Consider the following 17,743-nt stretch of genomic DNA (forward strand, 5'->3'; position numbering starts at 1 on the left):
ATGCAGGTGAGATAGGCAATTTTGTTTAATACCCCATGGCGGGATTCTTGTCAGGCCTCTATATGTGCACACGTGTTAATCAAAGCCAACCTTCAAAGTGCTATAGAGCTATTCGCTAGCTCAAATGCTAAAATGCATACTACTGTGTAGCCTAATAGAACATGTTTTGTGTTTGTATCTTTGCCTACCTTTTGCTTGCCACATACAGAGGCCATTCGAACGTCTTGCAGCGCAGATGCAAGATATTTTGGGAGATGGAGGAATTTTGAAAAGGGTTATTCAGCCTGGAGAAGGGCCTCTTGTCCCAAGGGACGCGTCAGTATCAGGTAGCATGGCTAGTGATGGCCTAAATCGTTAGATACCGGTAATAATAATTGAACACGGAAGAAGTGCGTAGTCAGTTTTTGAAAATTAATATTTTAATTACAGTGGTGTCACACATGTTATATGTCACTGAAAGGTTTTGCCCAAAATAAATCTGTTTCATAGTAAATCTTTCGGGATATCTTGAATACTCTGATGACCCGTTCGAGACAACCAACAAATTGAAACATCCTAGAATGATGAAGCTAGGAAGAGGTGAGAGATCTACTAAGAATTGCAGACATAACCCAGTTTGTGCATCATGCCCCACAACTAACAAACACAGCATGTTGAAGCTATGCGATAGAACATGTCCTTTTAAATGAGTTTTAGAGGGGTCTTCAACAACTTTTTCCCTCCAAGAGCTACTTTGACAAAATGAACATGGCTGAGAACTACCAATGTTAAGGTTATTAGTTATTAGACATAGCTGATCTCTGCCCTAAACAGCCGAATAACCTAAGCTTTGCATGCATTTTAAGCTCCTTTCAACTCATTTATCTTCTCTGTTTGTAGACTATGAGCTTGATTTGATAGGCATTTTAACCAATTTACCAAATGACAGATTCATGAACATTTTCCTTGAACCTTTTGGTGAGCTACTCTGAAACAGGCAGGGAGCCTAGCTTGTGAGCTATCTTGATTGAGACCCCTGCTTTAGAGAGTACCAGGTGTCATCATGTTGCTTTTAGTTGGTGGACACCATCTATAATGTCTGTTTATTCTGTTAATTGCTGGTTCTTTCTCATGTTTCCCCTCTCTTCTTATTACCCTAGATGTGACACTGTGGGGACTGGAGGTAGGCCTCCTGACCATGAAGAAGGGCGAGTTGGCCCACTTTCTCTTCAAGCCCAAATATGCATATGGGGACATGGGCTGTCCTCCACTGATACCATCATCTGCCACCGTGTTTTATGAAGTTCACGTGATTGACTTCTTGGACTCAGCCAAGGTTGACGAATTCTTTGCACTGTCACCGGTGAGGAAGATTTTTGCAGTTGACTGATGAGAAAATGTGTGGTGAAGAAAGGCAAAACTATAGGCAACAGTGTAATGATTACTTTGAGGTCTTTCTCTTGAAATCCTCTAGTAGTTAAACCTTCTGAAAAGTCTAGCTTATTTTCGTTCAAGCATCTTTATCATTGCCCTTGGTCCATGGGCTTTAACATCATTTCCATATCATAACATCTAAGTACATTTTAGTGTTTTAATGTAATAAAAATACGAGTACCGTATTTTCCGGACTATAAGTCGCACTTTTTTTCATAGTTTGGCCGGTCCTGCGACTCAGGTGCAACATATATATATATATTTATATATATATGTTTTTTTCCTCTTCATGAAACATTTTTTGACTGGTGCGACTTATACTCCGATGCGACTTATAGTCCAGAAAATACGGTATTGTAAACTGTGAATTTAATCCATGTGTCTGGCCGAGAACATAAAGAGGAAGAATTTCCTCAACCGGTCACAAATATCCCAGGGCAGTCTGCCCCCTCTCGCCAGGCTGCCAACCATCAGTGTGTCCAGGGTTATACATAACGCAGGCAATCTGACTTGAGTCACATTGATGTTTGACGGACATTTGGACATGTATCAACAGGAGGAGCAGAATGATGTCCCTTTGGCCACAGTGCTTGACGTTGTCAATACACAGCGCTTTTTTGGCAATCGCTGCTTCAGGCAGAGTCGCTATGAGGACGCCAAAGACCGTTACAAACAGGTATCAGTAATGAAGGATGACTTTCAGATTCATAAGTGATCACCTTTGTGGTGGTTTTCAGCTGAGGTGCAACTCCAACTAAAACTTACAGTATCTGTGTTACAAAGGCTATATTTTCTCTGTTCTCTACTAAAGTTTCTTATTTTTCCGATAAGAGACCACAATAGACCATATGATTTTTGTACAACGATTTGTAGATTTGTGTACAGCGAGTTAAGTGGATTTCTGATCTGTGCCGCAGGGCGTGACGCTCCTTGAGAACCGTGAGGCGCTGAGAGAGGAGGAAAAGAGCAGTGTTGAGGCAGCACTGGTGGCCGTCCTGCTCAATCTTTCCCTGACCTACTTTCGACTGGAAAGGCCGACCACATCCTTGAAGTATGGGCAGAGGGTCTTAGAAATGGATCCCAACAATGCCAAAGCACTCTACCGCTGTGGCCAGGTTAGTGCCAGGAGTACTGTTGATATCTGCAGGTGAAATGTGAAAGTGAACTTAAACATCAAAGTTGTGTATGAGCAGGGAACAGTTAGCACTAGCCAAATGCTAAAATATGAAATTGGCTGAGTCATTTTTTTGTGAATTTGACTATTTGTGAAATTCACTATTCACATTTTAAAAAGTTAATTTCCAACTCTCTTTTGCAGCTCTCTTTAAACTCTCTACATATGTAAAGGTATAGACCAAGATTCAAGAAAGATTTATGAACAAATAAATTTGTTTTTTTGGCACATAAACATAGAACAAACAGCTGGAAGATTGAACATTTTGCGTAATTTGACAAAAAGTACTGGATTAAAGTAATACAACCCCAAAACAGAAAAAGTTGGGATATTGTGTAAAATGTGAATAAAAACAGAATGCAATAATCTGCAAATCTCTTAAACTCATATTTAGTTGCAAAAAGGAAATGACATGGATGGATGTTGAAAATGACAAATTTGACTTTCATGGAAAATATATGTTAATTTTGAATTTGCAACATGTTTCAAAAAAAGTTGGGACGTGGGTAACAAAATGCTGGAAAAGTTGGGTAATGATAAAGAAAACAAAAGGAAGAATGTTTCACAACTAATTAGGGTAACTGGCAACACGATTGGGTATGAAAAAGAGCATCCTAGAGAGGCAGGGTCTCTTAGAAGTAAAGATGTAGGGGTATTCATCACTCTGTGTAAACCTGTGTGCACAAATGATGAAACAATGTAATTTTAATGCTTCTTAACATGAAATTGTGATGTATTTAGGGAGTTCATCATCTACAGGACAAAATATTATTAAAACATTCAGAGAATCCAGAGAAATCTTTGCAAACAGGGGAAACAGCTGAAAAACAAATTGGATGGCCGTGGTCTTTTGGACCTCAGATGGCATTGCATCAACATCAAACCTGTCTCCAGACCTGTCATTGTATGGGCTCAGGAAAACCTCTGATAACCATTGTCTATGTGCCCAGTTTGATACTCAATTAAAAAACTGCAGCCAAAATTGTAATAGCTAAAATTGTATTGAGACATGATACAGAAAATACCACCCTCTTATCTGGGCCTGAGCTTGTTTAAAATGGACTGAGGTAATGTGGAAAAGGGTCCTGTGGTTAGACCAATCAAAGTTTGCCATTCTTTTTGGAAATCATGGACTCATCTGGGCTAAAGAGGAGAGGGCCTATCTAAGTATCCAACCTACCCAACTTGTTTTAGTGCTCAGTTCGAAACCCAAGATCTATGACGGTGTGGAGGAGCATTAATGCCTACAGCATGGGCATCTTGTACATTTGGCAAAGCACAATCAATTCTGAATGATGTATACAGGTTTTGAGCAACATATACTGCCATCCAGGCAATGTCTTTTTCAGGGACGACCTTGAATATTTCAGGAAAACAATGCCAAAATGAATTCTGCACATATTTAAATAGTATTTCTCCATAGAGGAAGAGTCCAGGTGCTAAGATGGCCTGTCTGCAGTCCAGATTTGTCAAATTAGGTGCATAATGGAATGAAAAGCATGACTAAGAATACCCCATACTGTTGAGCTACTGAAATCCTATATCGGGGAGTAATAGGACAACATTTCATTATCAAAACTGTAGCCAATGGTCTCCTCAGTTCCTAAACATTTACAGAATTGTGTAAAATGAAGAGGTGAAGCAGCACAGTGGTAAACATGCTCCCGTCCCAACTTTTTTTGAAACATGTTGCTGGCATCAAATACAAAATTAACATATACTTTCCATGAAATAGTCCAAATTTTCATTTTCATTACACTTGATATGTTGTCTATGTCCTTTTTGCTGCTAAATATGGGTTTACGAGACTTGTATATTATGACATTCTGTTTTTATTTGCATTTTACACAATGTCCCAACTTTTTCTGTTTTGGGGTTGTAGTTCCTTCCTATTCTTTCACACAAACTTGCGTCACAGACCACTTGGAGGTGCAAACGATATTGGATTTTTGTTGATTTGACCATCAGTTAAGTTTGAAACGGGCACCTTACTTTTGATAGACAATAGCAATATATCATAGGAGAGATTAAGGTCAAAAAATCTGGAGTAACTCAACATTTGGCACCTCCGATGTTTAGTGTTCTAATGACTTCAAATAGCTAGTTATAGTTACCAAAATGATAGCTATGGAACCAGAAGTGAACACACATGGATAACTATAAAAACTGCGCTTTTATAACTAAACACATAAAAATACTTGTATAACCCTTGAGCCAGTTCCTTACTAATGTGATCCCAATAGCGATGCAGCATTTGTTTGCACCTCCAACAACATGGCGTACCTGGTTACCGCCCAAAAATGCCCGGAAAACGCCCACAAATGCCCGTATGTTTTAAGGCTGTGCAATTAATCGAATTTCAATTTCAATCTAAATTTTGGCTCCAAACAATCACGAAAATAGTATAATCGAGAAAAAAATATTATTTTGCCACATTCCGTTAAGAAATAGGGTTTTTGGAAATAGATACAATTTCAACTCATACAGCACACTGATTCAGGCTGCTTCTTTAAACCCCACACTCCACACGCCCCTCTCCTCTGTGCACAGGCCACTCAGTCCTAGTTTGTGTGAAAGAATAACTACCCCCATAGCAACTATACATACCCTGTTTTTTTGTGTTCACACTGCATAGAAATGGGGACAATAATAGTTCCTATAACCATACTTAGTGGGGCCTTTTTGGTTCCTGTTTTGGGTAAAGGTTCTTCCCAGTGGTTAGGAACCAAGAGTAGTGCAATTGTACCTTCATTGGCCAAGCAAATAAGCCATGGTTGAGGTCATGTTGAGGTCATGTTGATGCACATAATGTTAATGCAGGTGCTGTATGTTACTACCTGAGGGCAGCTTCTCATTATGGTGACCTTTTGGATCAGTTTGACAGGTGTTTTCAGGTGATTATTCAGACAGTGTGGGAGGGAAATACATTTTCACATACTTTAAGGAGCATTTCACCGCTGGGAAGATGACTGTGTAATTGTCATTTATGTAGTAAAAATGTGGAATCATCATTAAAGTCTGTGCCTTCTTGACCGAGAAAAAGGCAAAAAATAATTTTTGGCCCGTGGATGAAAGCCAACAACTCCCAGAATTTCCTGTCTTTCACTTCTCTTCACTGCCCTACCAAGCCACTCCCCCAGGAAGTAGCCTAGGTCTAAGCTACAAGCACACAGAGGGACTCAATGTAACATTTTGGCATTAATAAGGATTCTAAAATTATGCATCAACAGTGTATTGATAGCCGCAGTAATGTTTGGCTACTGACCGTCGGGTACCCTGAATCCGCTGATATTCTGAACACAGGCAGACAAAACAAGATGATTGCCTTTCCACAGTCTCTTGCATTCTGGATCCTCCTGAAATATGTATCCAGGACCCCCCTGTCCATGGCCTCTTCTCATTTGTCTTTTTGTCTATCCTCCCTCCCTTCCTTCCTTCCTTCCTTCCTCCGGTCCTAGCCCCTACTGTTGTGAAGGAAACAAGGAAGGAACGATAGGAGGATGGAGGAATGAAGGAGAGACCGATATGAGAGATGAGATGTCCTGCTCACTCACGCATCACTTTTAAGAGACGTCAATTACTGATGATGCAGCGCATCACCTCTTACGGCTCCCGCACACCGTTGCATGCTTTGCAGTGCTGGAGACACATCCTGTTCACTTTACATGGGCTTACGCCATCCGTTGCTGAACTGAATTGTGGGTCCATTGCGTTGCTCCCGTTGCGAAGTTCAGCTGAACATGGACTCTCTAACAAACTTATTGACCCTAATAATGAGATAATGTTTGATAGTTCTCGAGACATGAATACTTATTATTAGGGTTGTGCCGATGGACGATATCATCGTTCATCGTGATGGTTGACAGGCATCACGATGGGAAGCAACCATCGTAATGCCACGCCCCCACATGCCAGTCACTAATTCCTGGTGTAACAGGCTAAAACATAAAAAAAACCTTTCCCTGGAAATGAAATTGAGCCTACTTTAAAGGCTGTCAGCCAAACAGTTATCACATATTCGTCTACCGTCTTGTCAAATAAAGGACTTATTAGTCTACCGTCTTATTCAAATCATTCCTGACTGACATGAATGTGTAATTGTCTTTTTGTAGCCTACATGTCTCGCAGGCCTATAGCCTACATTGGACGTAAAATATGTACCGGTAGCCTAATGTTTTAGCATAAAATAGTCCTATAGAATTATTATTGTTAGGCTACGACTAGCGCTCAAATATTTTTGCGAGGCTACAGCGAGCGCCAAATGTGTCCTTCTCCTCTGTGTTAAAATAAACCATTTCTTTCGTTAATTATAGGATCAGAAGGTAGCCTATCCGTCTTTCACAGTAAGGCTTGTATTTCATGCATTTAGCAGAAGTCCCAGACAGCAGCGGTATGGTAATCGGGATTCGTTATTTATAGCTTGGACTGCGCGATCACAGCCCTTTACTTTCACTTCCCGCCTCCCTCATAGTCAGCATAGACGGTAGCCTGATAACGTGGGATGCTGCATAGCGTACTACTGAAGATTTTAAATGAGTGACCATGATGGTAGTCTTAAGTTGCTTTTTTGCTAGGCCCAGCGAAGGCTGGCAATGTGTAATATTCCGCTGGTTGGTGCACACGCAAGTGTTCAGATTGATTGTCTATCCGTCTTTCACAACGATTTTCTTGGAGCAGATCTTCCACACAACTTCGGTAGCCTGGTCAGTATGTCTCTCTTAGCTGTCTACTTTCATCAGGCCGTATAGCCTATATAATATATATATATGTGTGTATATATATATATATATGGTAGTGTTTACTACACTACTACCCCCCCGACGATATCATCGTCCATCATGATGTTTTACTGTACACATCGTCAAATGCCAATTTAGGGGACATCGCCCAACCCTACTTATTATACAATGCGTGAACAAATCAGGTATGAACTTTTTTTTTTTAAAAGTTTGCAAGGTAGTTCATGATAATTCCAGCATATAAAGGTCTTTTTTGTGGTCTATCTAAGTTTATTGACGCAAATAAATCTCTGCGAACTTGTTTGAAACAGAAAGTTGACAGACGTGGGAGGGAACTTTTTACCTTGGCTGCTTGGACCAATGATCGCATAATTCCAACTGAAAATGCTTCCGCGTCGGATATTCTTGTGTTTCCTTGCCTATCGGGCCTTCCACCTGCTTCCTCTCGCCTCGGTCTTGCCTCCTGGTTGCAATTAGATGAATGAGATGTCCTCGATGACGTCAGGCTTTAAACGACTTCCGGGGCACGAGCTGGAGGACCGAGGAGAGAGGCCGTATGCAAATAGAGGTTTGAGAAGAGGCCTATGTGTGGCGTAAAGCTATGGTGCTCTTCATACTGCCGTTTCCTCAGCCGATTTGGCGAGAGGATTGACACCACCAGTCTGCCCCAGCTCGAGCTGGCCTGGGCTATTCCTACTAACAGACAGGCAGGTCTTGATGCAGTCCTGCTCCTCAATCATCCTCAACTGTTCCTCGTTGTATTGCGCCTCGTACAGGTAGTCACAAGCATCGGGTTCGCACATCCCCATTTCCCCATTTGCCACATCAGTTTCAAAATTACCATCCGCCATCGTTGTTACTTATCAGCTTTCTCCGCAGAGCAAGAGCCTAGCCTGTTAGCTTAGCTTAAAAGAAAGATGGCACACACCCATAGACAGTAAAAGAAAGCCCACCCCTTATGGGCGGGTTGAAAACATAAACATACGGAACTAGAGATGTACAGTAGTTTCCAGCCTCTGCCCAAAAGATCCTCCGAAGACTCAAAATGATGATTTTGCATCATCGGAGGATTTTTTAGAAAATACTACCGGCTTTCTACTGATACAAAGCTTAATGCTAATTGGTGAAGTGTCCCTTTAATTCCTTAGGCATACCTCGAACTTGGGGATCATGAAAAGGCTGCGGATTTCCTTACAAAGGCACAGATAAAAATGCCATTCAACAAGGACATCAACAACCTACTGCTGAAACTACAAGAGTGAGTGGTCATCTTTTTTACATCAGTATGGTAGATAGCCTATGTACCTAGTATCACACCCAAGGCTGAGTTAGTTTTAAATCAAATTGCCTACTTTTAGTTTGCCAACAATTTCCAATGAAATGTTTTGTATTAGTGTAAAAATGTTTTCAAGGGGATTGCTCTTCCTGATTTTGAATTATTATTATTATTTCAGTGCGAGTTGGCTGCAGTATACTACTTCACTTAGCAAACAGCTTTAAAAAAAAGAAATATACTGTACATAGCTGGCTTTAGATCAACCTGCATCAAAGATTTGCAACCAGATGAGTTGCAAGGCTCTTTAAACCAGCATCTTGCTGCAACACATTCTAAAACACTGGAGGTTCACACTAGCCTGGTGTAGCTAGACTCAGATTTTATTCAGAATTTGAGTCTGGTGGCAGTCCATTTGGATTTGATAAGTCTGTTTCAACCAATACAGGGGAAAAAATGCCCTTTGCATGCAATTGGATAAACCCAACCAGTCAGAGCAACGAAATGTGAAACGAAATATGAAAACAGCCAAGCACATCATTCTCGACTAATGCCTTAATCGCTGTTTTCTGATTGTTTTCTTGTAAACAAAATCAACTCAAGCACGCTCAGGTGATGTGACTGTCTTGCCATTGTTGTTCATCTGTCCATCATCATATAAAGCCCTCCCAAACGATTTGATTGGCCCAAACAACTCTGGGTTGGGGATAGAGACTTCTCAGTGGAGAGACTCCAGACCAAATTTCCCAAACTCAAATTTTATGGGCAGTGTGAATTCTGCTGTACTGGTAGGTGACAACACCTCACAAATGCTGTGAGATGAAAGTGTTCTAAAACCTTGTAACTGTGATTTGACATGACAAATCCTTTGAAATGGCTCGCAAGAGCTGGCAACGTCTTGCAACATTCACACCACTGCAACTTGCCTCTGCAACTGTTTTGTCTTGTCGCAAATAATTAGTGTGAATAGGCCTTTATAAAAGCGAACAGTCACAGTCAACAGTCAAGGAAAATTAAGATTGAGCTGAAGTAATTTTCGCACCTTGTGACGTAATCTATAGATTTTAATCATTCTGCCGTAGTTCTCTTATTAGTTTGTTTTGTTTTGATTTATTTGTCTTCAACTGTCCCCTCAGCTCTCTTTTTTTAAAAATCTTTAACCTGTGCAGGTCCTACAGTGAATGCTTGGAGAAAGAGAAAGAAATGTGCTCCAAGATGTTTGCAAACCTGAAGTCATCAAGACATTGAGAGTAAAAGAAGGGTCCACCTAAATGCAAATGTTGGTAAACAAAGTATTAAAAGCTTCAGGATGATGTTTCATTTCATCTAATGGCAATTAATTAGTAAGTTAAAATATTTTTTAGAATAAGGAAGCTACCTGAAAAAAAATTGGAAGTTGATGTTAGTTAAGTCATTCACATACTTAAGTGAACCCTGCTTGCACCATTATTGTTATTTTTTTACTGTATGTATGTACGTTGGTTCATTAATTTGATATTACTATTGATAAATAGTAGAAGGATCACTTCCCTCTCCTAGTATTTGTAGTTTAACACAGTTAATGCTACCCATACATTAGAAGACTTTGACAAAATTTGGAAAAGATTCTTGAAAGATTGGAGTCCTTTAACTAATGCCCCCCATTCAAGCTTTACTCAAAAGACTACAATCTTTCAAAGTCTTCTGGTGTAAGGATGGCTTAAGTTGTAGTTAAGAGATATAGACTTTCAGTAAAAGGCTGGAATTAAACATTATGAAAACACTATCTACTACTAGTCAACTGGTGTGCTTATGTGTTACAACATTAATCAAGCTATTAGACTTTTTTTTTTTTAAGAATTGGACTTCGAAAGCAATGACAATTGGTCAATTTTGTTTTAACAACACAAATATCAAGCTCTTCATTTTCACTGTTGTCAAAGATTTTTTGAATTCTGTATTGTACTTTTACAATATAGTGGTTATTTGCATATAACAGCAACCCATTTTCTGTTTTTCATAGCACACCATAGAAAGAAGTGATGTGGTATGGTACAATTGCAATGTACTCAAGTAAAGTATTTTTCCCTCCTAACTGTTTCCTTGATATGGATGAAACACACTTGAACAAAAATATTTAGAAATAAATATACAATCAGCATTTTGAACAAACTCATATTCTGTACATTTGGCACAAGAACGGAACATAGTCTGGTTCATAGAGACGGAGTAAAATTTGTCTGGTCTGATTGCTTTCGATTTGTTCCCATTTTATATTGTGCAAAACAAAGGAACTAGCAGTGGTCTATGAGGAATGGGCTGTGCATGTAATTAAAGGTGCTCTACAGTAAGTGATGTTGGGTATGTCACTTCTGTTGACGTTCAAACAAAACTAGCTCGCCCCCCCCCTCCTGTGCAATTGAAACTCTCTTAAACGTGCATCTTGGTGGTGATTGGCTGGAACAGTCAGTTAAGTTGTTTTTGTTGCTGTTTTTGGAGCCTGGGCTGTCCACAGAGATTGCGGGGTTTTTTTACAGAAGTATTCAGGGCACAGGCAGCTAGCAGATGGCAAGGGGATGTTTGCTGTATGTGACAAAGTGTTTTAGCTTAGAAACCACATAACATCGCTTAGAGCACCTTTAAACCACTTATAAATTTGTGGGAGACCATGAACTTAATTAAAAGGTGCTATATGTAAGACATTTATTATAATAAATCATAAAATGACCATAATATGCCATCAGAGATTAAAGAAAAAAAATATTTTCAAATACTGGCTTCACTGCAATGGTACAGCCAGGATATTCATAATTCAAACTTTCATTTAAAGTCTGCAAATACTGTTTATGTTTTGAGTTTGTGTTTTTCAGACAATAGGCTATGGAGTGAACCTTTTTAAATTAAGAGTGAGTCAATGATTTGTAATAGCCTATGCCAAGTTGTTTTGAGGTCATGCTATTTATTCTTTCACTCGTTTTGTTAAAAAAAGGGAAGACATTCAAACTTGCAATTCATTTCGAACCATTATCATTGTTTAAATGCAGGCTTTCATTATCCTCCCATTTATATAACCAAGACAGGCTAATATCTAATTTCTTTTTTTCTGTCTTCAGTTGACTTTCAATTAAAATCCTGTAGATGCTGCTTGTAAATCTAACTAGAAATCCTCTAGTAATTCCTTATTTTTATGTATCCTCTTTTTGTCAATCTAGCCTAGTGTTTTGGTCTACTTTACTACATCATACATGAGCAGAGATGAAGCTGACCTAAATCTCGCTTGAATAAACAAGGGTAAGATGCAGCGAACTTGAGTTAATGGAACGGCTTCAGCCTCATGTGAAAGTCTACGCTAGTTCAAGCCAGGCTATTTCTATTAAGCGCCTTCATTAGCGACGTTGATGGAATACCCCCTAGGTCAGCCTAGTTATTGCTCTCAAATGTTTTGATTTTGAACTGAAATGCCCATTTTAAACACTAGTGTTTTCGTTGTTACATATAGCACCTTTTAATTCCAACCCCAGTCCCAAACTATTTCTAGACATGGGCCCTAGGGGGCAGCATTAGCCAGGGTTCGACCTTTCACTCTCCATTTAATGGTTATGGGTGCTCTGGTTAATTTCTCTCTGCCCTGGCTTTTCTCTTCTCTTCCTCTGCTTAATGATTAACCTTTGCAAGCCCTTATCAAGTAACATGACTTATTTCTTAGTTATGAGAGAATTCATAGTCGCCCTCCAAATACAAGAAAATTAAGTTAATTTCTGACATATGGGTACTCAGTTTGCCGGGGATCTGAACACTTCACCTGGTGTTAACCACAATTATATAACTCTGGGTCCTTAAGTGAAGTTTAGTGAATTCCAGTTGATTACATTGCCATTAGTGTCCTATGGACCGGGCTTCAGATGTAAACAAAATTCAGGATAAGGAAGAACTGAATCCCACATCAGTAAGCATTTCTGTAAAAAAAAAAAATCCCAATCTTGACTCAGAATGATGGCTAATGTCCCAAATATGCCCTGATGAAGGAGTCAAGTGATGGTAAAATAAGGTTTGTGCATCAGAAGTTTGAATGTGCAATGACACTTTTTTCTCTGTCATTGGTGATAATAAAAATCTAGAGGTCTAAAACAGAGGCAATAGATTGCTGGGGAGCCAGGTGGTGTGCAAACAACACCGGAGGTGCATTGACAGCTACAGAGAACTAATCTTTGATAGAGTCCAGATGCTTTGTTTTATCGCTGGATTTTAGGATATATGGCATCTCCAGTCAAGTGCTCTAGCAGGCTTTAAACATAACAGAAACAAGTTTGAAGTTCTTCTGAGACTTGCTGTGTGAATGCCAGCTTGTTCTTTCCTGTAGTTGCTAGTTATGGGGCCTAGAGAACAGCATTGGCCCGCAAGTTGTCATGCATCTTAGAAAGCCTAGAAACAACATTGATGTGTGTTTGTGGATGAAAGCAGCACCCCATACCTGGCTCTTTACAGGCTTATTACCTCAGATACCTGAGGGGTATTTCACAAAGGCAGAATTAAGACATCCAAGATAAATGATAAAGCGAGGTTTGACAGAGTTGTCTGGTCATCCTAGCTCAACTTGTTTCACTAACGCCAATCCAGGATGAGTAGGAGCGACTAGAACAAGCCAAGTGTAGGCCTAATAAATGTATTCAGGACCAGACTAGGTGCAGAGAATAAATCCCCATGGTCATTTATGTGCCATCTCTTTTGTGAAACCAATTCAAGGCTAAATTCTTCCAGGATAACCAAAAAATCCCAGCTTAATCCCTTATCTAGGTTTTGTGAAATACCCCTCAGGTTTCCTGATTGTGTGGGGTGACCGCTCTCTCCCCTGCCAATAGTGTAGAAGGTAGGATGACTTACAGTATATGGCCATCAGAGGCATAAAAGAACTGGAACGCTTACTGGGATTGACCTTGCTTCTCAATTTAAGGACTGGGGTGTGCTCTGGCAGACTTTGAAGTCAATGATAACCAAGTGATAATTATGAGAACATTGCGATATGAGAACAAGATGCAATAGTCTATTTTTGCTCTTTTTATTTTCCATTGCTTTATATCAGAACAGTAAACACACTGGAATAAAGCATTAAGAACACATTAGATAGAAGACATTTTATACATTTTGCAATTTTTGAATGACTGCTAATTAGTTAAACCATTCACAAGCTCCTCTACGAGCACATATTCCTTAATGGTAAAGTCGAGTGAGCTCCAGTTGATCACATTGCCCCCAGTTTTCTGTGGAATGCCGTTCATGTATAAAGCAATCTCAGGATAAGGAAGAACTTTATCCCATATGTGCACATCTGTAAGCATTCCCACAAAAGACTGTGCTTTGTCAAACGTCCCCCCATAACTGTCCTGGTCTTGACCCAAGATAATACTGGGTGTTCCAGAGATGTCTCTTCCTCGTCGTACCCCTTTTCTTGTGCTTGGTTTCCCATTTACCCACAGTTGGGCAATACCAGTTTGAGAATTCCAAGTAGCACAAACAGAATTCCATCTATTGGCAATGTATTCCAATTCCCTAAATAATACAACATTGTCATACTCATTTATTTCAATAACACCCTTCCACTCCCTTTTCATAAGGAGGAATGCATTGGCATTGATTGGGGTGGCGAAAGAGAAGAGACTCTGAGGTCTTGACAGGTCTGAGAAGAAACGCAGACACACGGTCACTGCAGTCAGACTCTTGCTCTGGTTGGGAACCAAGATTACATGAGCTGTATCAGACTCCACTGGAAAGGTGAACATTTTGCCAGAGAGATCTACAAAAGACATAGAAGTTCAGCAATGAAACACTGATACAGTCTCTCAAATAAACTCATCCACTGAAAGAATGGTCTTTGATTTTGCGAATGATGCTCAATAGCTATAATAGCTAGATATCAGCAATTGATCTGGCTTATAGGCCTATACCATCTGGAGGAGCACATTTTGGTGTATTTAACTTAAACAGTCAAGCCAGAGAGATTTGCAAAATTATATAAATCCAGCAATATAACATTAGTATCTCTAATAAATATAGCAATTGAAAAAGTGGTCTGTAACATTTTGAGTCAAGTTTGGTAACTCACCTTGCTTGTCTGCTAAAGATGTTACAAAGTGTGTCAGTAGAAATATAAAGACTCCCATGGTTCCAGAAATTGCCATGCTAACAGTTTAGCTTTCTCTAGCGACTAACTATTGTTCTTGCTTATATACTGGTTGGGGAGTGTCTCATCGAGTTATCCCAGTCATTAACCCTTATACCATGTCCTAACCAGACGCGATGTGAGCAAACTTTGCTCTGCTATTTTGAATGAGAAATATGACTCAATAGAAGGGCATAACGGATTAGACAGATAACATTGACAGTCACTGTCTCAGATCCTGTTAGGACTTATTGTTAAAGGTGCACTATTAGTTCCTGCGTGACGTCACTTCTGTTGATGTTCAAAGTAAATACCAAACAAAACAGAGCAAGCTCGCCCCTCCCCTATGTACTATAATGGTGCATCATTATATCATTGATTCCTATGGGAAAAATGGGAAAGACAGCCAGTAGTCACACATTACACCTAGTTATTAATTCACAGGACATTCAATCCTTTTTGAGGACACAACGGTTATAAAGAAATATGTATATGTAACTGACTGATGTCAAACTATGTACATTACCAGCCTAATTAATTTCCAATACCCCAATGTTGAGGATAGCTAACTCCAATAATCTCCAATGTAAAACGGCTAACTGTGGAACTTCAGTATATAACTAGAAATGTAATGCCAGAGGAATTACAATAGTGGATGGAAAGCTGCTGGCTTAATGTTGGTGGGGAGATTCCTGAAAAAAAAAAAAAAACATTGAATCGCTTAATCTTTGAGTTCATACAAACCCTCTTACCAAAAAACCTTGTGTGTCTGGCGTTTTTGAGATGTCACACTCAAGGTGTGTTTGACCTTGATATTTGACTTCAGCATTGAGTCCATACAAATGTTCACACCAAATTTGAAGCATGTAGCCTACGTCAAGCCGTTCTGAAGTTGTGGCACAAGCACGAAAGCTGGCCTTTGGAAAATGTAGTGCAGAGAAAGCCTAATTATATGCAATGCAATAGGCTACCTGCAAAACGGGGCCTTTCAGTTGGTGTTGATGACTTTTCATTCTCTACCCAGATAACAATTAGTCATTGAATCTATAAGCGCTTTCAGACATACGTGTAAGACCGGAGGTTCTGCCGATGTTAAACGGTGGGGCCGTATATCTGAACGACATAACCGGTCATATGGAAGTCCGAATTCGCCCGGTGTTTATACTACCCCCGACCTAGTATTTCCTCCGGACATTATGTAAATGTGCTGTGTCTGAACGAGGCGTAGAACATGCGGTTAAAATTCACACCTAGTGAGAGGGCGTGTTGGTGACGTTTCTTTCGTGCGTCCATGTGGTTAAATCTGACTTAAATGCCAGTGTTATGATGGAGTGGCATAGTGCTGTCCAGAAAATCTCCGACATGGAAAGATGCAGACATCACGGAGCTACTGTCCATGAGGGCATACAACATTTTGATAAAACACATGAAGGGAATGGCACGTTGTAGCCTACAACTGCATGGCAAGGCCAAACGAATTCAAAAGACTGAATCATCATAAGCAGAAGGCGCTGAAAAGGCAGTAGCCTACAGCAACGTCGTTGACGACAATAACAGGAGTATTTAATAAATTGTTAGCCAACACGGTTTTCTGTTCATTGATAGCCTTAGGCAGAATTAGGCTACAGAAAAGAATACAGGATTTTTTTCTCTCCCGGCAGTAAAGACAGTAGATTCGTGTTTAAAATTAAATGAAAACTAAAGGTAGGCTATAGGCTAATTATGCATATGACCATCCAGAGGAGGCTGGTGATCTGTCAAGAATGATGAAGAAGGTTTTATTGTTGCTGTCATTATTACCACAAACACGAATTGACAACGAAACCATGGCGATCGTGGGTTATATCTTGCCTGTTTATTAGGCCATGCACAGCCCTGTCAGAACTCCGTGTAGCATGCATACTGGCAGTTTTCATAAACCATCACCAACTAGTTCGCACTTTGGATATATCGTTGGATTGTGAAAAGCCCAATTTCGAATAACTACAGTACAACAGATGAGGTAGGATGCATCTTTTGCAATTAGAATTTCGTGTTGGTGAGACCTGTTGCCTATCAGTAGACATGTCATCTCGAGTTCCACGACAGCTTAGCTAGTGCCACCGAAATATGACACTGAAATCCTCTCACTATTGGAGTCGCTCAGATAGAAACAGCTGTAACGTGGTTAGGACACTTTTGCTGTGGAGTGGAGACGCCATAAGTTAGGTGTGGTTTTGACAATCAGAAAAGCAATATACTGAAATAGTTTAATGATGTAAAGTCAAGTGCTGGTCTGGTGTGTGTGCACGCAGTTTTTATTGATGAGTCGGAGTGGCAAGGGCATTATAAAACTTCTCGCTCTTAGGCCTACTCATACACCGCGTTGAAATGGCGTAGCTGTCTAAATTCAAATCATATCATGCTAGGGGAGAAATCGTGGGACATCCATTATTTTGTTATTCAGCACCCATGGTCAAAAATATGTTCCCGCGCGCCTGCATTACGTTGAAAACAGATAAATGTGTTTACTCGAAGCACACATACAAATACTGTATGTGCACACTTACGTGACTATCCTACTTCAAGTATTAGCCTACGCACAATAGATTTCTCTTCTTTAGCCTATAATACATAGGCTACACTTTGTAAACAAAAAGCAGCTGTGACAGGCAGCGGCCGCATATATTCTGCGTCATATATCTCGCATCTTGTGAACTCTAAAGGCTCTGGCATGGTCGTGCGTCACATTTGCGCGTGTCCAAGACGTGCGTCATTTTTGCCGTGGACGTGAAGCATACTCCAAATTCTGCTGTCCTGAATGCACTTTAAATCGTTAAGGTTAGCGCCTGCGCACTACGGCTTAACTGTGATACTCTGCCCCACCAACTGGGGGCGGTACGTCGAGCCTGAAAGTAGGACACAACCACCAAAGAAGCCTGAAACGCATGAAGAAAAGAATAACGTGGGATGTGCGAGCACTCAACGAAGGAAGAGCTGATGAAGGAAAAAGCACCACAAGTACGTTC

At 40.1% G+C, this 17,743-nt stretch overlaps 2 protein-coding genes across 2 annotated transcripts; one reads left to right on the forward strand and one right to left on the reverse strand.

Annotated features, from left to right (window-relative positions):
* On the forward strand, positions 1–10,733 carry fkbp6 (FKBP prolyl isomerase 6). The gene is made up of 7 exons (XM_076286462.1): positions 1–6; positions 209–326; positions 1,140–1,342; positions 1,970–2,089; positions 2,331–2,528; positions 8,475–8,584; positions 9,769–10,733. Exons 1-7 carry the CDS (start codon positions 1–3, stop codon positions 9,845–9,847), a joined length of 834 nt encoding a protein of 277 aa, XP_076142577.1. The 3' UTR covers positions 9,848–10,733.
* A 2,806-nt stretch (positions 10,734–13,539) lies between these two features.
* LOC143124850 (serum amyloid P-component-like) lies at positions 13,540–15,255 on the reverse strand. Its single transcript, XM_076286541.1, has 2 exons — positions 14,679–15,255; positions 13,540–14,369 (listed from the first exon to the last, which is right to left on the reverse strand). The coding sequence occupies exons 1-2, from the start codon at positions 14,752–14,754 to the stop codon at positions 13,741–13,743; spliced, it is 705 nt and encodes a 234-aa protein (XP_076142656.1). The 5' UTR covers positions 14,755–15,255; the 3' UTR covers positions 13,540–13,740.
* Positions 15,256–17,743: the final 2,488 nt, after the last annotated feature.

The sequence above is a fragment of the Alosa pseudoharengus genome, unplaced genomic scaffold (genome assembly GCF_046254945.1).
Source record: "Alosa pseudoharengus isolate Yale_2024_CS ecotype anadromous, Long Island Sound unplaced genomic scaffold, YU_APseudo_1.1 YU_APseudo_1.1_scf_15, whole genome shotgun sequence".
Taxonomy (NCBI): Eukaryota; Metazoa; Chordata; class Actinopteri; order Clupeiformes; family Clupeidae; genus Alosa; species Alosa pseudoharengus.